We start from the raw sequence: 21831 nt of genomic DNA, 5'->3' as shown, positions 1-21831 counted from the left end.
GGTCCTTTCCTGGTGTGCATACTTCTTTGGCCCTTGCTCTGTCAGGTTCCACACGGCAGTCATTACAGCAGGCTCACTACCTGTGTTTATTACAAACTGTTTAATTGCTTCTTATTCCAATAACTTTAGAAACAGAACCACACGCCGGTCTGGGGTGCTCTGCAGTGAGTCACTACAAACCAGCTTATGTACAGCTTAATGCTGCTAAGCGCCAACCAGACCACATCCCTATGGTGGCCTCAGCGCAGGGAGAAGGGTCTGGGAGGCGGGCTGCCACCCACGTGCAGTAGCCAGGCCGCCCGCCTGCCCGCCGGCTCAGGTCTGGGGAGGTGCTTCAGCAGCACGGTGCTCATTTTCTGTCCGTAGTGTCTCCATGTATTTCCGCATCTTCTCAACCATCCAGGACGGCAGAACAAAGGATTTCAGCTCCTCCAACTTCAGGTCCAAGCATCCTCTGGAGGAGACATTGGATGGACATTAAAATGAGGGTGATGGCCTCATCGGTGTGCGTGCTGAGGCAGGAGGATGGGGAAAGGGGCCTTCTGTATACCTGTAGTCATCGCTGGCAGCCAAGTCTCGGATGTCTTCCTCAATGAGAAGGTACGCCTAAGGGCAAGGGAGAGTGATTGAGGCCTTCGACTGATTTCATACCACATCAGAAAACTCTATTAATAATGTCCTATGTAGAAGATGCAGGATGTAGCTTACAGATCTCTAGGGAGGAGGATGTAGGAAGACACTGGGAAAGGTTCCTTGAGAACATCTTTCACTCAGAAACTTTACAGGTGGAGAAGTAGGTTCCAGTGACTAAGAAAAAACATTACCCAGGCTGTACCCGAACTTCCTGACTCAAAAGGACCGTGTCCCCTCAGCCTCATGAGTAGTTGGATTATAGGCATGTGTCATGGAACCTGGTTTTGGTGATTAATTTGTCTATGGTCTTCCCATTAAATGGTGATGGTGATACTTGATGTGCTTTATAGCAGATGGTAAGAGCTAGCAGAATAGAGATGGGAGTAGGAAGTTTACCCTGAGGACTCAGACAACATGGTTGTAAGGGTTTGGTCAACAGTGCTGTGCAGTGGCTGAAGCACTGAGTTCTCCTGGTCTTGAGCTCCTACACACTATCTGCTTTTGTTTTTATAGCTGGGATTGGCTTGTAACTCTTGTAGCCCAGGCTAACCTTGAACTCATTGCAGCACAACTGCTTTAGCTTTTTAAGTACTAGGATTATAGGCATGTGTCACACACACAGACAGGTACAGCATACACTAAATAACATAATTTTTTTTTTTTTAAATTAGTATTGGGGATTAAATCTGGGGCCTTCCACAAGTCAGATAGGCTACTCTACCCCTGAGCCATATATATCTCCAGCAACCTGCCTTTAAATGCTTTTTGAGATGGGGTTTCATGTAGCCCTGGCTAGCCTCAAATTTGCCAGATAATACAGGCTGGTATTAAACTCCTGATCTGGCCTCACCCTCTCAAGTGCTGGGCTTACACATGTACAGAACTCCTGGCCTTTTGGAAAAAACAGCCTGTTTTAAAAATTTGAGACAATGTCTTGTGCTAAGCCTGGCCTCGAACTTGTTCTGTAGCCTAACAGGCTTTGAATTAAAAATCCTCCTGGCCAGACTGGTGGCACCTTTAATCCCAGCACTTCAGGAGGCAGAGGCAGACTGGTGTACATGGTGAGTTCTAGAACAGCCAGGGCAATATATTGAGACTGTATCTCAAAAGAAAACAAACAACAACAAAGAAAGACAAACACAAAACTCCCCTGCCTCCACTTCCTGAGTTGAGGGCCACCAGGCCTGCTTTAGAAAACTTGCAGATCAAGTTCTGGGCCCTCCTGCTGCCCCTCATCCTCTCGGCAGGGTTTCACTGTACAGCTATGGCTGTGATCTGGCTTCCTCTGCCCTCCAAACGCTGGGGTTACAAATGCACCCCACGCCCTGTCTGCTCATCTGTTTCTACTTCAGGCTATGCTGCAGTCTAGGTTGTAAGTAGTAGCAATCTGGAGCCATTTATAAAAGTGTCACACAGAGTCACAGCATAAAAAAAGGTCTCACTGCCAAAAAGCAGATGGCCTTCACACGAATTCAAGGCCACGAGAGTCAATTATAAACAGTTCCAACAGAATCCCCATGTAGAGAACACTGCCTGTGGAGAAAGCCATCACGGTCACCTCAGACACACAATGATCCTGACTGTTGCTTGATTTGAGCTGAGACGGCTTGGAATAGACATGAATCTGGAAAGTGCTGCCAGGTATGGTGAACATCTTTCTTTCTTTTTCCTTTTTTTCTTTTTTTGAGACAGGGTCTTTCTGTTATGTAGCTCTGACTGTCCCGGAACTCACTCTGTAGACCAAGTTGCTTTGTACTCACTGAGTTCCAGGACAGCCAGGGCTGTTATACAGGGAAACAAACAAGCAGCCTTTTCTATGGGTATCTGATGTGATCCAAAACTTGCAAAAGTGGGTGGGAAGATGAGAGGGGAGAAAGCGAGCACTAGGAACTTAAATCTGCTCTTCAGCATGAAGGAAGGGTCTCATGTCTCCCTTCCCACCATTTTGATGTTTAGGTAGTCTACGGAATTTGGAGACAAGCTGTGGCCAAGAGCTGGACTCGGGATCCCTGGACTGGGTGCATCCTTGGCAGTGGTACATCAAGCTGTGCTCACCATCTTTCCGCCTGTTGCCCGCATATGGTGCTGCTCAGCCAGCCAGTGCTTGTCTTGAGGATCTGCTGCATACTGAGAGGGATAAAGTTAGTGGAGAACATGTTAGCTTAGTGGGATGGGTTCTTCTCTTAGCCTGCTGACCAGATTTTACCAATGGACCTTGTCCTAGACAGGTGTGTATAACCAAGGCCTCATGAATCTCTACAGTGCAGGCTCCCCAGGGAGCCCGGGGTTGTATCCTTGCTGCCAGAGTTCAGGTGCATGTTCACTCTCCCCAGACCCTCTTTCTTAAAATATAGGATCCCTAGAAACACGTGAGTTATTTTAGAGCCTATTCAAAACTGACCACAGGTGCCTTCTAACACCTATTATTATTATGGGCTCAGTATTTTCTTTATTTTTGGTTTCTGATGTAGCCCAAGGTAGGATTGCCTCTGGATCTCCCTCTCTCTGCTTCTGAGTACTGAGATTATAAGCATGTGCTATTACTGGCAGGACTCTATTTTCTAAAACAAAAGTCAAGAAATAGCACCCTGGTTCTAGAGTTCAACATCAAGACAAAAAAGGCTAAACCTCCAGCACTTTGTAGACACACAAGTCTGGGTGGTAATTTCCGCTAGACTCAGGTTTCTCATTGGTAGAATGGGGAGCACTGTCACCAGGCATGGTGCTGCATGCCTGTAATCCTAGCACTTGGCAGGCAGAGGCAGGAGGCCTGAAGTGACTGAGAGCACAGCCTGGGCAGAAGAGACCCTGTGTTGAAGAACAATCCTATGGATTCTATTGTTAAAGGTAAGATGAGGGAGAGCTACGCATGTAGGACAGATAAGTCATCAAGATATCATTTCTGTGAAAACACCTGACATTTCCTGATGGTGCTGGCACATGCCTTTGATGCCAGTACTCAGAAGGTAGGGGCAGGAGGATCTCTGAACTTGAGGCTAGCCTGGTCTACAGAGCCAGTTCTAGGACAGCCAGGACTACACAAGAGAAACCTTGTCTCCAAAACCAAACCACACCAAACCAAACCAAACCAAACCAAACCAAACCAAACCAAACCAAACCAAACCAAACCAAACCCCACAAGACTAAAAGCAGAAAAGAAGCTGGGCAGGGTGGATGGTGCCTATGTTCCAGTCTTAGCTTGAGTAGCAGAGTGTAGGGGGACCGCAGGCTTGAACCTGCTACACTACCATTCCAGGAACAATCCCATGAAGCAGCAAGTGGAGCTCTCTAAACTGGACTGGGCATAGCTGGGCAAAAGGTGCAGGAGATGGCTAAGGGGAAGCGGACCCCAGATGCTCTGACCACCAGGAGACCAGGAGCACATGTCCAACCATCTACAACCACACAGGGCATGGCTCTCCCCACGGCAGCGCTCACCTACCTTAAAGAGGTGTGGGTGCTTGATGTAGATCCTCCCTCTGGTGCCTCCCATCCCCAAGGCCCTGAAAAATGAAGGAAGGGTGGCAGTAGGCGCAGACCCCTTCAGTGAGCCGAGAGCTAACCCCTCTCCATCAGTGCCAAGGGTCTCATACTTACTTGTTGGCTCGAGATCCCAAAACAAAAGTAGTAGATTCATTCAGCCGAGCTGGGTCCCACTGAAAGAAACAGGCCGGTAAGGGGTGTTTAATGTGCTGGGCAGAGCTGTGACACTCCTTCCCTGTCCTTTCCTTCTCCTTCCTTATACATATTCAATAGTTGATGCAGGAAATAGAGTACTTACAATGTTCGGCTCTGTGCTAGACACTGAGAATAGAGAGATGAGTTAAGACAGAGCCCCCAGGAGTCCCAGACATACATACCGACTGAAAGGACCCTGTCTGAAGGACCATCTGATGGGCCCATGACAGGGCTGGGTGCAGGGCAGGAGAGGTGTCTAAAGGGATGGATGGACTAGGCAGGTTTCTCTTGAAGAGCTAACCCTTGGAGTTACCTCTGGAAGAGTGAGTGCAAATCAAAGAGGTAGGGAGGGAAAGGGCACTGCAGAGGGCAGTGCTGATGAGCACTGCTTTGAGGCTGTGTTGCCCGAGTGGGGGAGGAGTGAGAGGCGACAGAGAAAGCCCAGACGACTGGAGCCCCCAGCCACACTGACAGCCTCACGCTCTATGACCCACAGACCACACGGAGCCACTAAAGTGTCCACTGGAGCAAGCCTGATGTGCTGTAAGGACGGCTCACTCCTTCAGCACTGTGGATGACGGACAGGAGAGCAGCTCAGAGGCTGCTGTGACAAATCACAGTGTTAAGCAATGAAGGGCGGAGGCTGTGGCAACAGTGAGGAAGAGAAAGGGAACAGGACTGCAGTGCACTCACAGGGTAAGGGCTTGACTGGATGCAGAGGAGGGAAGGAAGGCCATGGACAAGGATGGCCAAGCGAAGAGATAAGCAGGGTCTGAAAAGTGGGCCGAGGGAACAACTGAGCAGAAAACTGCTGCCTGGCACATGTAAGGTCCTGTGTTCAGTCCCTGGCACATTATGAGGCCTTGTGTTCTGTCCCTGGTACATACATGAGGCCCCGTGTTCAGTCCCTGGTACAATAAACAACACATAAAGTGGAGGTCACTTTTTGTCACAGTGGTACACACCTGTGAGGCCCAGAACCAGTGAGGCTGAGAAGGATCTTGAGTTCAAGGCTAGCCTAGGCTACAGTGAGAGCCCATCTCAGAATAAGAAAACAACAAAAACAAATGGTTTTTGAAGAAAGATCCTCATTACAGTTTTGGATCTGCTGTGTCTGAGAGCTGGTTTGGAGGTTCTGGCTGGGGGCACAGCACCTGTATACCTCTAATCAAAAATGGCCGTGCTCTGCCAAGAAGGTCATTCTCCTGGGATGAGATGAAGTTTTAGGAGGGGTGCACATGGAGTGGTGAGGGTGGGATAGGCCTAGCCTGACAGATCACTGTAGTCAACTCCAGCACCACTGGGGTGGCTTATGTTATAGCCAGATGGCCCTCAAATCCTACGTAAGCTGTGTGTGACATGCCTGTGCAACTTCAGGCAGTCAGTCAGGACTAGCAAACAGGAAGATGTTACAAGGTTGAAATCTGAAGGTGTGAGAAGGACAAAGAAACCTGGGGAGTGTCAGACCTGGTCCTGACACTGTAAGCGTGGATAAGATCCCTGTGCCCAAGGTGGTCAAGAGACACCAGAGGTCTTACAAAGGATGAGTTTAAATCCTAGCATTCATATCAGGTAGCTCACAAACACCTATAATTCCAGCTTTAAGGGAATGTAATGTTCTCTTCTGATCTTCATAAGCACACACACACACACACACACACACACACACACACACACACACACACACAAAAGGTTTATAGTAATAAAACCCAGAGAGCCAGTGAGATGTCTGATGGGCACATACACGTGCTCCAAGCCTGAGGATGTGCATCTCATCTCCAGAACCAACTCCCTTGGGATGACCTCTGACCTTCCCATGGTCTTGTGCATGCACACACAGTGAGTGAATGCATTAATAGTCATACAGAGGTGCTTCTGGTGAAGGGCCAGGGCACTAGCTCTGGGGATGCCTACCATATGGGTCATGCTGAGGAAGACCTCTTCTTAGGACTGAGAAGGGGGCTGGGAGAGAACAGAAAGATTCAGGAGAATGTGGGTCACCAGCTCTAAGTGTTAGAGCTCTAGAAATTTCTTGAAGATTTTTAGAAATCTCATGACAACTGTAGGGAAATAAAAAGGGCTAGGTGAGGTGGCGGTGTTGGTTAGTTCAATGCCAACACTTGGGAAGAGGGACTCTTTCTTAACTGAGAAAATGCCCCTCTCTGCCTATAGACAAGTCTGTAGAGCATTTCATAACTAGTGATTTCTGGAGTGGTCCCTGCCCACTGTGTGTGCCACTGCTAACAGGCACAGTGGTCATGGCTTTAATCCGAGCACTTGGGAGGCAAAAGCAGGCAGATATCCCTTAGTTCAGGGGGAGGGGGCGGGAGCAGGCTAAGGGGGCGGCAGAGAGCAAGGAGGCGAGCAGCACCCCGCTATGGCCTTTGTGTCGACTTCCTGCCCTAGTTCCTCTCCTGACTTCCCTTTGCTCATAGATGGTAATGTGGAAGTATAAGATGAAATTAACCCTTTCCTCTTCGAGTTGCTTTTGGCCATGGCATTTCACCACAGCAATAGAAACTGTAACGAAAACAGTAGCTAACTTATTTTTAATAAAGTTCTAACAAGGAGAAGGAACAGAGGGATGTACCTCACTAGGCATTCACAGTTCATACAGAATTCTGATCATAAAAGGGATTGCAAGCGTATCTTGGAGGTGGCAGGGGCTAAAGGCATTGACAGATTTTGGACCTCACACTTGGCTTTATGACCTGCCAGCTGTGTGCCCAGGCAGGCTTCAAATGTACTGGGAGCACGAGATAATACTAGAAAACAAGGTCAGCCCGCCCTACAGGGGGATGGCAGGAAAGAAAGCTCAAGTCCAAAACAGAACACAATCTGTATCTTGTAACAGCATCACAAAGAACAAGTGACCCAGCAGAGCATGGCATTCTGGGTAGTGTCTTCACATAGTAAGTGTTGGCAGTTGTCAGTTTAAAGACTTAACTCTCCCTTTTAGAGACTTGAACTTGCAGTGATCTTCCTGCCTCTGCCTCCCAAGTGTAGGGATTACATATGTCAGCACTGTGCTCTGACTTCTAAAGTTATCTATTAAAATCTAAGTCAAACTCAGGGCCTCACAAGTGCTGTAGTCTGGGGCTGTGCCTCCAGTCCAGCTTTTTAGTTTTCCTCTAATTCCACTAAAGAAGGAAGTCATGCCACCTGCGGGAAAACGATGTAGCTGCAAGGGTCGGTCAGAAAGACAATGCTGTATGTTTTCTCATGTGCAGTTTCTACATTTCATATATGCATATAAAGCCACATATGTATATATGCCATGAATGCAGACATGAAGCTTAGGGGACAAGGGAGCTGATGGAGGGCCAGCAGGAAAGGGAACACAGCAGAGTACAGGGAGGGACATGTCCTCAGTACAGCATATGTGTGTACCATGAGGAAAGACTGAGCACAACAGAACAGTCGTTCCAGGTTAGGGTTCACACCTAGGGCCTTCCTTATGTCAGGCAGTCTCTGCTGCCAAGCTAGCCCAAGTCCAGCTCTTTATTTTGCTTCTAACTCCAGTTCTTCCTTGGAATACTGTCTGGAGGCCAAAGTGGCTGAAGTCAGAGATGGGGAAAATGGCTCTGAAATGGTGTGAGCACATCATGTTATCATTTCCAACCTCTGCCTCACAGGGGCCCCGAGCCTCGGCCACTGTCATGTTCACACAAGCATACCTTGGGGCCTTCTCGGCGAATTGGTTCACAGGATTTTGGTTTCCATCTGCTCAGAAGGAAAAAAGACAGGTGAATTCTCCAGGTGATGGAGGAGGGACGTCCCTGGAGGTTCAAGTGATGATGGCACACTGTTTTCTGGCAAGTCATTAGAAACACAAAGGAGGAGCCTGGAGAGATGGCTCCACAGCTAAGAGCACCAACTGCTCTTCTGAAGGTCCTGAGTTCAAATCCGCAACCACATGGTAACTCATAACCATCTGTAATGGGATCTGATGCCCTCTTCTGGAGTGTCTGAAGACAGCTACAGTGTACTTACATGTAATAATAAATAAATCTTAAAAAAAAAGAAAAGAGCCGGGAGGTGGTGGCGCACGCCTGTAATCCCAGCACTCTGGGAGGCAGAGGCAGGCGGATTTCTGAGTTTGAGGCCAGCCTGGTCTATAGAGTGAGTTCCAGGACAGCCAGGGCTATACAGAGAAACCCTGTCTCAAAAAAATCAAATCCAAAAAACAAAACAAAACAAAACAAAAAAACAAACAAAAAAAGAAAAAGAAAAACAAAGGAGGGTCTTGGAGAGGTGGCTCACAGTTAAAGGGACCAGCTGGTCTTCCAGAAGACCTGGGTTCAGTTCCAGCACCCATGTGGCAGCTCACAACTGTCTGCAACCCTAGTTTCAGGGATCCAACACAGACATACATGCAGGCAAACCACCAATGTACATAAAAATAAAACCCTAATTAAGAAAAAAGAGGCCCAGAGCAGTAAGTAAGCTAGAGCCTTGCAGTGGGCAAGCCCAGGAATGTCCAGTTGCAGCTTTCTCTTCTGCCAGGAGAGGAGGCCAGCAGCTGCCCTGTCCACCTTGTGTTCATGAGGGATGAAAATGCCTGGTCTACTCAGTGAGTTACAGGTCAAAAACAGTTTAGAGTAAGACCCTGTCTTCAAGACAGGACAAAAAGGCTTCAAGAAGGATGCTGTAACTGGATACAGATCATTGTAACTTTGCCCAAACTCACAAGACCAAGAATGAACCGCAGAGCAGCCCACAGGCTCAGTGATGGAATTAAGCTGAGGCAGAGCCATCAGCTGTAACAAATGGCAGGCCTCGATTACAGGTGCACATACATCGGGCTGGGCGGGGCTCTATCTCTGTATCTTCTACTCAGTTTGTGATATATCTAAAAATGTTCTATAAATAGAACTTAAAAGAGCTCCTTGACAGCAACCATCCTCTAGTCTCTAATAGTGCTTTTAATGATTGTAAGATCAGATTTTTGTTTTGTTTGTGACAGTGTCTCATATACCTGAGACTGGCCTTCAAGTCACTGTGTAGTTGAGGATAACCAATAACCCCTGATCATCCTGACTTCACCTCCTAAGTATAGAGGTCTCAGGTGCCTGCTACTGTACCCTACTAGGGTGAGGAATGCTGACTCTGTTAACTGCTAACTACTGTGTTCCTTAGAGAGTAGTGTAAGAGTGCACTTAGAACAGCTCTGAACATTCAGTCATGAGTCAGGGCTGCTGTTTAATCAAGCTGGAACTGTTCTGGTCTGTGAAGGCAGGGCGGAACAACGCCATCCCATGGCCATTTCACTACCCTCTCTCACACAGCTCTCCCTCCCCACAGCAGCCTACACCATGGGCTGAGCCCACCAGCCTCGTCCCCTCAGCTCTTACAGCACTGGTAACCCCTACTCACACCATGCCAGCAGCTGCGCGGTCATTTGTCAGGACGTGTCCAGGAGGCCGACCTTTCCTCTGCACAGAGAAGAGCTGTCAGAGCCCTGACCTGTGGTAGCATCCCTGGTCTAGTCTGCTGGGGCCGGGTCAGTTAGTGAAGACGGTTGTCCAGAGAGAACAAATGACCCTGGGAGTGCCCTGGAGAGCAATTGTTTTTCTCCTTGCCACCCCATGCCTGGAAAAGCCCAAAGGTAATGAAAGTCCAGGCCGTCTTTTGGAACAGAAGGCCCTTTCCCAGCGGGAAGCTTCTGACCAGGACTTAATTGCTTACCTTTTTGGGAATGGGGCTTCCTCGGTGGGACTCCTCTTCTGCTTGCCGGCCACGCTGCAGGGGGGAAAGGGAAGGGAAGGCACAGTGCAAGGCTAGCCTGGGGACTGCAGTTTTATGAGGCTACATTAAACCTGGACCCTGGACTCAAGCCACCGGCCACCACCTGACCCAGGTCTCAGAAGTCTTGAATGGTGCCTCTGGCTGGTTCTATAGACAGACCGTGCGCCATTTTCCAGGTCCACATATCTTATCTGCCTCCCACTTGACTCCCCTCCTAAAGCCCCAGGGCAGTGATTCTCACCTTGATCCCTGGAAGTTCATGGGCCAATCTGGGTATCACTTTTTCTCCATCTGAAAAGAGTAGCTTTGCCTGCAAGGGAGAGCCCAGAGCTGCCATCAGTGGTTTGGTGGGAAGTGCAGCAGTTTGTAAACACAACTTCAGAATGGCTTAGCTTTCTTGTAAGACACACTTATGTTCACAGATGAACAAGCCGGCAAAGCATCGGTGCACACCCACTTATAAGGGGTAGCCGTGAGGCAATTCTGTTTCTGCCTGTTGACTATGGAGGAAAGGAAGGAGCAGGTGAGGCACCGAAGGCTGGACTGTGCCAGTGTGTACGAGGCTCAGAACCTGCCTCGAAGCACAACAGCCAACTCACATTCATCTCCGCACTTACGAGGCTGACCCAAAGGACTGCTGCATGGTCATGAGATACTAAGGGAAAAAAAGATGTGTGTTCGTGGAAGTCAGACCTGTCAGCTGTCTTTCCCACGTGTTGTCAGGCAAGACCTTTAATTGCTGAGCCATCTTGCCAACCTGTGTTTTGAGAAAGCGTCTTTCCATGAAGCCAAGCTCAGCTAGGACTTCACAGGTAGACTTGCTAGGTAGCCACACTGCCAAACCGCTATGCCTCTGCCTCCTCAATGCTGAGACATAGGCTTGCAATATGCCCAGCAAGTCTATACTCTTAACTGTCACTCAGAGACCTTGTTATATAGACCAGGTTGGCCTCAAACACACAGAGATCTGCCTGGCTGATTCCTGAGTACTGAGATTAAAGGCGTGTACAAACACTTCCCCTCTCCCTCTAGTTTTCTGAGACAGGGTTTCTCTGTGTAGCCCTGGCTATCTTGGAACTCACTCTGTGGATCAGGAGGACCTTGACCTCAGACTGCCTGCCTATGTCTGCCTCCTGAATACTGGGACTGAAAGTGCATGCCACCAGCACCTGGCTGTATGAACACTCTTTTTTTTTTTTTGGATTTGGTTTTTTCAAGACAGGGTTTCTCTGTGTAGCCCTGGCTGTCCTGGAACTCACTCTGTAGACCAGGCTGGCCTCGAACTCAGAAATCCGCCTGCCTCTGCCTCCCAGAGTGCTGGGATTACAAGCGTGTGCCACCACCGCCTGGCTTGTACAAACACACTTAATGAAATACACTATCTGCCAAAAAAAAAAAAAAAAAAAAAAAATGAACAGATAAAAGCAAACCAGAGAAAACTCTAGGGAACACATGGGAGGCGAGCTCAGCTCGTTTCCTCTTAACAAACACAAGGAGGGGTTGGAGAGATTAGAAGCACACTGAGAAGGAAGATGGGCATAAAGAGTGAAGGCAAGAGAACCAGGACTTACCCCACCCACCCCAAACTAAAAGACTGGCCAGTGCCGGCAGTGGGTAAGGATGCTTGCCATTAAACATATCCGAGGTCACCTCAGAACCCACAAGGCGAAAGGAGAACTGACTCTGCCAAGTTCCCTTCTTACTTGACCTTACGGTAAAGTAAATAACCACCCCCAGCACCAACTAAAATAATACTAGGGTAAATCATCATGTGTAGCCTGAAGAATTTTCTAATCAAATAAGTTTGTATGTTTTAGACAAAGGAAGCCCAAAACAAAATGCTTTATTAATATGTATGTGTGTATATACACACACATATGTATATATACACACATACATATATATATACACATGTTATTTATTTAATTTAATTTAATTTGGGGGGCGGGGAGCAGTGTTTCTCTATGTAACAATGGCTATTCTGGAACTCACTCTGTAGACCAGCTAGTCTCAAACTCAGAAATCCGCCTGCCTCTGCCTCCCAAGTGCTGGGATTAAAGGTGTACACCACAATGCCCAGCTATTTATTTATTTCATGTGCATGGGTGTTTTGTTTCCATACCAGAAGGCGGCATTGGATCCCATGGGACTACAGTTATAGACAACTACGAGCTCCCCTGTGGGTGTTGGGAACCGAATTCATGCCCTCTGGAAGAATAGCCAGTGTTAACTGCTGAGCCATCTCTCCAGGCCATTTTTGTTGTTTCTAAAGACAGGGTCTTACCATGTAACACAGGCTGGTTTAGACTTCTTTATGTCCTTACCAGACTGGCCTCAATCTCACAGAAATCTTGTCTGTTTCATGAGCCCCAGACACAAGGACATGACATTACACCTGAGCCCTGGGACTCTGTATATGCTACCACACATGGTATTCAAATGTAGGGTTTTTTTTTTGTTGTTGTTGTTTTTTGTGTTTTTTTTTTTTGTGGTTTTTTGGATTTGTTTTTTTTGAGACAGGGTTTCTCTGTATAGCTGTCCTCGAACTCAGAAATCCACCTGCCTCTACCTCCCAGAGTGCTGGGATTACAGGCGTGCGCCACCACCGCCTGACTTCAAATGTAGGTTTTTAAAGGAAGAATCCTTCCTGATATTAAGAATGTAACTGCAAGGTAGTTAACATCTTGTATGTTTGTCTGTGTTGCCCTGCTGAGCTAAGTTTAAACACAGTTCCATCCAAGGCCCCCAGCCCTGGGGAGTGGCTCTATTCCCAGCTTCAAAGATGAGAAAACTAAAGCTTAGAACCTGCAGGAACTTGCTCTGGGCTTTACCTCACTCTGCTCTGATGCCAAGTGATCAAAACCTCCCAGGTTCCACACCCGTGCTTCTCAGCAGTTCAGCTACACAGCATGCAGGGGCTCAGGAGAACGGGAGCAGGGGGCAGGGAGTGCAGGGCAGGCCTACTAGCATCCTAAAACATTATTACCATTAGTGTGATTTGTGGGCACACATGCTTCAGCACACGAGGGAGCCAGAGGACAACTTTATGGGGTTGGTCCTCTCCCCTTTAGGTGGGTTTGGGGTCACACTCAGGCTGCCGGGCTTTTGTGACAAGCACTTTGCCCACTGAGCCACCTCTCCTCCCTTCTTTATCCTTACATCTTATCTGAACCTCAGGAGTCTCCTAAATTCTTTTCCAATCCAATGTTCCTGAATCATCCAGAACACGTTTCTCATCTTCTGTATTGTTGGGGTGGAGCTCAGGTGAGCACCTTGCTGCTGAGCTATACCCCAGTTAAGCAGAATCCTGCTAAAATGCAGACGACACTAGGTCACACACCCACACCATCCACTGGGCCTGAGTGCTCTGCCCCCTGCAGTCATGCTGTGCACTACGCCTTGACCCCATGGAACTAGTAACACTCTCCTCACCCACTTCTCCTCACACACAGCACCACTTCCTCCCCTGGACTCTTCAGCTAGCAAGTGCTCTTACTGGACAACTATGTGTCAAGTACTGTCAAGGGAGGGGACTGTGCCCAACGTGCACATCGCTGGGGCCTGATACTAAGAAGCACATAGTAGGCCCCCAATAAATAACAAGCAAAGTGATAAACAAACAGATAGGGGCCGGCCAGAGAGCTAGCTCAGGAGGTAAATGCATTTGCTGTCTGATGATCTGAGTGGGTTCCATGCTCAGGAACTCCCTGGTGGCAGGAAGAACTTCAGACAGTTGCCTTCTGACTTTACACACTTGCCATCCATACACACACACACACACACACACACACACACACAGAGGAGAGGGATCTGAGATGCAGGTGAATGAAGCTCTTCAATGTATCCTGCTTCAGTTCAATATTATGAAAACACTATAAGCAAGTGTCTGTGGCTACTAACTGTTACAATTGTTCACATAAGATGCTCCTTCCTGGAGTAAAGACTCTGGCCTCTTAGGAATTTGTTGGCTAAAACTTCATAGTCTCCAAAAAGCAGGTCAGTTTCCAGGGTTCTGCAGGGTGGAGCTGCGCCCTCCCAGAGCTGGGGTTCAGGCAGTGGTGCCTTTGCTCCTTTCTGAGGCTCTTCACAGTCAAGCGAGGCCTACTTAACAAATTCACAGCCAAGCAAAGAGCGTGCTGGATGCTGACAGTCTCTATTAATAGCACAGCTGACACAGGCAGACAGGTTCTTTAGTGTCTGAAATAGTCATTTATAGAACTGATGTCAAGTCTCCTGACCACCTGAGGTGCAGGAGGACAATAAGGGTGCTAGGCCCCATGACCCCCAAAGAGCCTGGGACTACTTGAAGGGGATTCACCAACCACTTGCAGAGGTGAGGCACATCTTAAACTACAATGTGTTTTCCTAGTTTGCCTTTTTAAAAAACATGACAAAATTGTATTTATTTACTGACTGCAGGTGTGTATGTGTGGACACTCGTAGGTCTGAGGACAGCTTGTGGGAGAGGGCTCTGGGGAATTAACCTCAGGCGATCAGGCTTGGCAGCAAAAATCTTATTGGCCCTTGTTTGTCTTGGTTTATATCATAATACACTGCTACCACTATGTCTGTGTACATGAGTACACAATTTAGAAGTACTTTCTTAAGCAGATATCAAGTAAACAAGAAGTCAACAACTACTGTCACTATTCCGTGTACCAGTCTGAATCCACCTTCTAACTGCAAGCTGCTGCAGCTTCCCAGGTAACCACCATTTCCTTCTGTTTTGTCATTTGCTAAGCAGTTTCTTCATCGGTTAAACAGGGACGAACACACATGACCCGGATGGCTCCTGGCACATATTTCTGCTACTTCTTTCCCTGCTCTGTCAGCGGCTGCCCTGAGCTCAGTCGGATGTAAGTGGCTTCCTGATGTCCCCCAAGCCCCACTACTGAAAGGGCACTTTTTAGCCGGCCTTTCAGCTGCCCCGTTGTCTGCAGCCCTGGGCCTTACCTGCTCCAAGCAGCTGCGGCAGGCCTCCTGAATCAACTGCTCTGCGTCCACCTCTTCCCCAACGTTGTCTCGCACATTCAGCGCTGCCTTCTGGAAGAACTAGGGGAGAACAGCAGCACAAAGTTAGAAGCCTTTCAAGTCTGCATCACCCAAAGGGAACACATAGGTAATGTGGCAACATCATGGATGGTTGTTGGCTTTGCTGATGCACAGCCTCTCAATTTCATAATCACATGAAAGAAAAATGCTATGCCTGAAGCAAGTGGGCCAACATAAGCAGAAAACATCAAGACAGTGGAAAATCACCACTGGATTTTGATTAGTCAATCAATCCCTTATCTTTGGGACAAGGAAGGGGACCAAGATCCCAGAAACACCAACAGACAAAGGCTGAGTAGGGCATAAGCGTGAAAGGGAGAGCTTGATTCTAAAACTGCCAAGGAATTGAATGATGGGCCCAAACATTCGAGGGCCTGAGAACACATTTAGTTGTGTCCAAGATGAACCAAGGAGATGCCTCAGTGGGTTATAAGTGTCCAAACTGTATCTCTAAAAGAAAGTATCAGTTTTCTCTTGGATATAGGAAAGTTCTGGAAACTACAAACAATGTTCCTGTTGTGAGAGGCAGCTGAGGCACTGCCACATTTAATGAGCAAGTCCAGTGCCTCTGTTGTTACCATAAAAGCCAGGGAGAGTCTCAGGCATGGTGGTATTCCCAGCATTTGGGAGGCAGAGGCAGGCGGAGTTCCAGGACAGCCAGGACTATGTAGAAAGACCCTGTTTCAAAACAAAACAACAACAAAATAAAGCCAGGGAGAGCCACAAAAGGACTGCACATAGCACCACCTTTCTGGAGAACTTTCTTTCCTTCACACCCCTTAATTCCATCTCAAGGAACTGATGCCTCAGAAACCCTCAAGTGAATAAAAGTTAAAGAGATGGACCGCAGAGATAGCTCCGCGGTTAGAGCACTGACTGTTCTTTCAGAGGTCCTGAGTTCAATTCCCTGCAACCATATAGTAGCTCACAACCATCTGTAATATGATCCAATGCCCTCTACTGGTGTGGATGAAGACAGCTATAGTGTACTCACATACATACATACATATAATAAAAACAAAAACAAACAAAAACTTTAAGGAGATTGACAGCTGAGGTCTTTGAACACTGTTAAGGTGCTCAGAAGAGGCCAGGCATCACAGGAGTGACACCACTGGATTTATTTTTATTTCAGAGGTTTCTGTGACCGTTGTATGGAGGGTAGATTTAAAGAATGAATGAACAGGCGGAGCTGGCCAACAGTAGGAACATGCATGAGGAACAGTGACGGTGTCAACCAGAATGGGGCATGGACTTTGTAGTAGATGACTACACACAGCGGACAGAAGGTAGGCTTCTATGTGAATGATCCAAACCTGAGCTCTGATCTGTTTGTTCCTGACCTCCTCACAGTATGCCAGTAGCAGTTCTGTTCTCATAGCTGCCCAGGACAAATGAGTTGGGAGGTGCCACACCAACCCCAGTAGGATCTGTGTGACAAGACACAGACACACAGACAGAGGCAAAAAGTTCAAAAGGAGGAAGCCTGCTGGAACCGGTTGTGGAGCTCTTGCCCAGAACAATATATTGAGCTGTAGTTCTCATGGCAATTTATCTGTTTTGTTTTCTTTTAGTCCTTTTCTTATTTACGACATGTTCCTGATAGCCTAGGCCAAGATCTTAAGCAAGAATAATGGGTAAGAAACCATCCCTTGAGATGGGGCCACTAACATGACCTTATCTGGGGAAACCAACGCTTTACTTTATAAATCATTTACAAAATTAATATAGATAAAAGCTCTCCCAACAATAAAATTTCATATGGCTACACATGTGTCATCAGAGGTGGGCTTTGGTATATGGTAAAGAAAGCCTTAAATAGAAAGAATTAAAATAGTTCAAATTTATGCGTTGAAGATTTATAAAAACTCAGGCATTAGATGTTAAACAATAATTGATCATAAAGATTAATTAACCTGCTCTTGGAACTATGCCCCTAGGCTTGGAGGACTGCCCTGCTGAGTACATCCTTTCAGAGTTGTAACACTTGGATCATTTCTATTAATAATGATGTTACCTGTTCTGTTTGTGATCAGCTGAGTACATCTTTTCAGAGTTGTAATGTCTGCTTGATTTTTGTGCTTTACTGTGCCAAATAATGATGGTATTCGTGATTGCTTCACTGAACATATTTTCTAAGAGTTCTAATATTTGTTTTTTTAATGTATAAAAACCTTTGCTTGAGAGCTGCAAAATACACTGAGATTCAATTTGCCTCTGTGTTTGTTTCTATTTGTCACCACTGATTTCTTACCCACCTAGCCTTCGAGGACCCCCATACCTGACTGGGGTGGTTGGTGGCAGGAAGTTATACACGTCCTCTTCTCTCCGGCCTGCATCACAGTCATGGATGTAAAAATTCACAGGCCACTGCCTCACTGCTGAGGCTCCAACACTGTCACTTCCTGCTGGGATTATTTCGGTTTCTTAGCTAGTCCCCTTGCAGTCTATGCTCTACATGATAGTAAGTTTTTTAAATAAAATATTACATTAACTATTGAACTTATTTATTTCTCACTATGTATGTGTTCTCATATGAGCTCTGGCTCATCCCAACTTGCTATGTAGAGCAGGCGACCTTACACAGATTATCTGCCTGCCTCTGCCTTCCAAGGGCTGGGATTAAAGGTTATGTTCATGCCACCATGCCTGGCATATAAAACTATTTTTAATTGTGTTTATGTGTTCCACAGCTGGATTTACAGCCAGATGTAAGCTATCTGTCCTGAATGCTGAAAACCAAACTAGGATCCTCCATCCATAAAGTGTGTGCTCTTACTACTGAGAGTTTCCCAGTAACTCCCTAAAGAACAAACCAGTGATTATTTTAAAGCATTACATATAGAAGCAGGAGAATCATGGGTTTGAGGCTATCCTGGGCTATGTAGTGAATTTTAAGCCTCTTTGAACTACTTTAAAAACAAAACCAAACAAATAAAAGATGGTTGGGGATGGTTCAGGGGTTAAGAGCACTGGCTGCTCTTCCAGAGGGCCAGGGTTCAGATATATGAAGCTACATGGTAGTTCACAACCACCCATAAACTCCAGCTCTAGGGGATCCTCTGTGTATACCAGGCACACACATAGTACATATCTATACATGCAGGCAGAACATTCATAAATATAAAACAAAAACCCAAGACAAAAACCAAAGCCCAACAAAATCTCCAATCCAGAACACAAAAACCCAAAGCGGTCTCGAAACCTTTACATGATCTGCAGTTATTTCTTTTTATGAAGTATGAATTATCCTGATACCAAAACAGAATAAAGAAAAGTATAGACCAAGCTCCTTGAAGAACATATAAGAATAATTTTTAACAACAGAATTACAAACTGATTTCAAGAAAACATGGTAGAGCTGGAGAGATGGCTCAGCCAGTTAAGAGCACTGACTGCTCTCCTAGAGGTCCTGAGTTCAATTCCCAGCAACCACATGGTGGCTCACAACCAACTGTAATGAGATCTGATGTCCTCTTCTGGTGTGTCTGAAGACAGAGATAGTGTATTCATATAAAGAAAATAAATAAATGCCTTTAAAAATATTAAAAAAGAAAACCTGGTAAACACCCATCATGAGCAAAGCAGGCTTGAATCCAGAGACATAGGGATGAGTCAATGTGTATAAATAATTGCAAATCAATAATGAATTCATTAAACAATGGACCGAAGACAGAAATCAAATGATCACTTCTTAGATGTGGAAAAGGCTTCTGACAAAGAAAACATTTTGTGATAAAACTCCTGGAAGAGAGGGAATGCCCGTCAACATAACAGAGGCTACAGATGACACATTACAGCCAACATTATATTAACTACAGAAAACTCAGAGCTGAAATCATAAACAAGACAGGTGTCCGGAGTCCACTTTCTCCACTCCTTTGTTCAGTACAGCAAAGCCTTAGCCACAGCGATCAGACAAGAGAAACAAAGCACACACACAACGAAGGAAGAAGCCCATGGCGCTCACGTGCAGAGGATATCTACACACCAGAAAACCATGAGCTAACAAGCACTTTCAACAAAGAGAATAAAAAATCAACATACAAAACCCTACAGCCTTCCTCTACACTGGCAGTAAACAGGCTGAGGAAGAACTCAGAGAAACCATTCCATTTACAATTTTTACAAAGCAAGCCTTCCAGTAAACATGCCTATAGCAAAAGCTTTTAAAAATGAAGGAAATCTGTGAAGACCCTAGAGGTTAGAATGAGCACCCAGCCTTGGTTAGCAGGGCGGCTGGCTCTCTTCACCACATCCTCACCTTCATGTACTTGTTGAAGACAGTCTGGATCTCCTCATTGATGCTGGGCTGCAGGACAGCACGGAGGAGATCCATAGAGATGGCTGGATCCGTGAAACTGCATTTGGGGGGAAGACATGTCAGGAGAGTGTTCCAAACGTACCTTCCCAGATTACTCAGGCAGTTAGTGACGACATGGGATTTTAAAGTTTTATTTCATTGTAACTCTCTGTGAAATAGAAATTATTTTCCAAGTGTTTTTATGAAATATAATGCGCGCGCGCGCGCGCACCGCGCGCGCGCGCGCACACACACACACACACACACACATTTCTTTTCTTTTTTCTTTTCTTTTTTCTTTTGAGACAGAGTCTCATTATGTAGTCTGGCTGTCCTGGAACTCACTACATTAATCAGGCTGGCCTCAAACTCACAGAGGTCTGCCTGCCTCTGCCGAGTGCTGTAATTAATAAATGATTATCATTACCCCGGGGTCAAAAATACAAGAAGAATTCCAAAGGCCCATCCAGAGTTCTTTCCCTTCCCCAGGCTGGACACTCAAGTAGTAGCCCCATTCCAAAGCTGAGAAAACAGATTCTAAGAAAAGCTAAAGGCTTGTCCAAAACGTATCCAGTTAACAACCACCAGAGTCTGCATGTCTGAATCTTGAATTCACATTCTCTGACTTAACAGATTTCAATCACGGAGCTGGTAACTGGACTTTCATTCCTTCCCTGCTTTGTGGAGTTAGGATGTGGAACTGGTAAGGTTACAGGAAGTTACAACTCCTGAGTCTCTTCCCACCCCGCTCCTGGCTCCTGTGCTCTTTACGGGTTGTCGATCTCAGACTCCTGCAGTGGGGCTCCCAAAGCACTCACTCAGAGTCCACATAACCGGATATCGGTCTCACCCAGGACCAGCCTTACCTTGTGGTCATCTGAGATCGGCGGCCCCTTCGCTGCACCTGCCGATGTTTTATCATTATGTTCCAAGGGTTCTGTGGGGACCAAGTGGGCAAATGTCACGGAGGCCTCTCATAGTGAGGATGAGGAGAAAGTGAGTATGGAGCTACCCCTAGACGTTCCTGTTTCTCACTTCGCCCACCTTGGGGTGAAGGGGAATTCAGTGGCTGGGAGACCCTGTCAGGGTGGAGGAACTAGGAAAATGTTTTCTGTCACCAATGTCCAGAGATCGCTTTTTCTGGAAGAGCAAGAGGGAGAGCAGCAGTGTTTACCGAGGGTCTACTATGAGGCGGGTGACGAGTCAGGGCGTTCTACCCGCCTTTATCAGCCCATCCCACCACAACTCCATCAAGCTCGGGTTAAAGCTGTTCATTCCACAGAAGAGAAACCTGGCGCTCAGAGGGTGCCACATCAGGCCCACGTCACCTAGCTACAATCTGAATCCAGGTCGTCGCACTGAGAAAACGGCACCCCCCCAGGGCCGCCCAGCCGCCGCGTTCTTTCGCCCGCGGGCCCGGGGCCCGGGAGCCCGAGGCCCTGCCCGGCCCGAGCCCCGGCCTCGCCCGGGCGCCCTCACCGTGAGAACCGGCTGGCCCGCCGCGCCCGCATCGCCCAGCTCCAGGCCACCTCGCTCTGCCCCGCCGGGGCCCCGCGGCTGCTCGGTGTCGCCAGTCGCCCCCATGGCGCCCCCGGCCCACAACAACCTCAGCTCGGCTCAGCCACCGGAAAGCGACGCCGTGACGTCACGGGAGCGCCCGAGTCACCCGGCCGGAAGCGCGACCCGGGTGCGCCATGGAGTTGCTATGGGAACCGAACTGCCGCCTAGGAGCCTCCTCTGGGTGGATTTCCGGATTTGTTGTAGAGGGACGGTGTTGTGCCTTCCAGATCTCTGGGGGGACAACGGCTGGGGACCGAGTGTGGGTGTTCGGGGACCATAGTCAAGGGGCGAGGGCGGGTGTGAGAGCAGCAGAGCATACACTTCAGCTGCGGAGCACAGGACTTCGGATGAGGGCAGTCTGAAGTTCAGTCTTTGAAAACCGCAGGAACATCTAAAAAATTGGCACAGCTCCCCCGAACTGGAATAGTCCGACTCAGGACCCAGGAAAGCCAACCAAAGAAGGGTTGTTGGTGCCATCCCAAATACCCAAACACCATACTAGTAGCCTTTGCGGGCTACCGCTTGTGTAGGAAGGCATCAGAATGAAGGTCGGGTTTAGGCTTGTGAACTAGTCCTGTTCCAGAGAGCTGACCTTCTCTCCCCTAGGTGGTTGGTTCTTGGATAGGTAGGGATGAAGGGTTTAACAACTCCAGAGCTCCCCTTAGCACTATCTCAGAGGTAAGCTGTCTGTGAAAGAATTGGATTCATTTACGGGTGATAAAGTTATTCTTCTCCGGTTACAAGAAGCAGGTAGTGTAAAAGTATATGCGTTTTTTGTTAGAAAAGATCTAGATTCAAACCTGATGTGATATGATCGTTAACATCGGATAAGGCCCAGTGTGATAACAACCCCAGCA

General features: G+C 47.4%; 1 protein-coding gene and 1 long non-coding RNA gene across 2 annotated transcripts; one reads left to right on the top strand and one right to left on the bottom strand.

Annotated features, from left to right (window-relative positions):
- Nucleotides 1-62: 62 nt before the first annotated feature.
- Nucleotides 63-21060, bottom strand: Dnttip1 (deoxynucleotidyltransferase terminal interacting protein 1). The gene is made up of 13 exons (XM_052184249.1): nucleotides 20894-21060; nucleotides 20281-20351; nucleotides 19376-19472; nucleotides 15013-15111; nucleotides 10301-10369; nucleotides 10000-10053; nucleotides 9688-9746; nucleotides 7989-8034; nucleotides 4231-4289; nucleotides 4076-4136; nucleotides 2689-2760; nucleotides 551-606; nucleotides 63-454 (listed from the first exon to the last, which is right to left on the bottom strand). The coding sequence occupies exons 1-13, from the start codon at nucleotides 20996-20998 to the stop codon at nucleotides 316-318; spliced, it is 987 nt and encodes a 328-aa protein (XP_052040209.1). The 5' UTR covers nucleotides 20999-21060; the 3' UTR covers nucleotides 63-315.
- On the top strand, nucleotides 1398-5971 carry LOC127686237 (uncharacterized). The gene is made up of 3 exons (XR_007978059.1): nucleotides 1398-2274; nucleotides 2590-3480; nucleotides 4808-5971. It is a non-coding gene; the product is annotated as an uncharacterized LOC127686237 (long non-coding RNA).
- Nucleotides 21061-21831: the final 771 nt, after the last annotated feature.

Source organism: Apodemus sylvaticus, chromosome 5, assembly GCF_947179515.1.
Source record: "Apodemus sylvaticus chromosome 5, mApoSyl1.1, whole genome shotgun sequence".
Classification (NCBI taxonomy): Eukaryota; Metazoa; Chordata; class Mammalia; order Rodentia; family Muridae; genus Apodemus; species Apodemus sylvaticus.
Note: the sequence above shows the minus strand (reverse complement) of the source record. Positions and strands in the feature narration are given on the sequence as shown.

Bases quoted from the DNA above. Each gene is read 5' to 3' on its own strand.
- Dnttip1 (XM_052184249.1), bottom strand. From the start codon at position 20,998: ATGGGGGCGACTGGCGACACCGAGCAGCCGCGGGGCCCCGGCGGGGCA. The intron at 8,035-9,687 runs GTGAGTAGGGGT...CCTTCTGAGCAG, and splicing joins CGCGCAGCTGCTGGCATGGT to ATGGAAACCAAAATCCTGTG. The intron at 455-550 runs GTATACAGAAGG...TGTCTCCTCCAG, and splicing joins GCTGCCAGCGATGACTACAG to AGGATGCTTGGACCTGAAGT.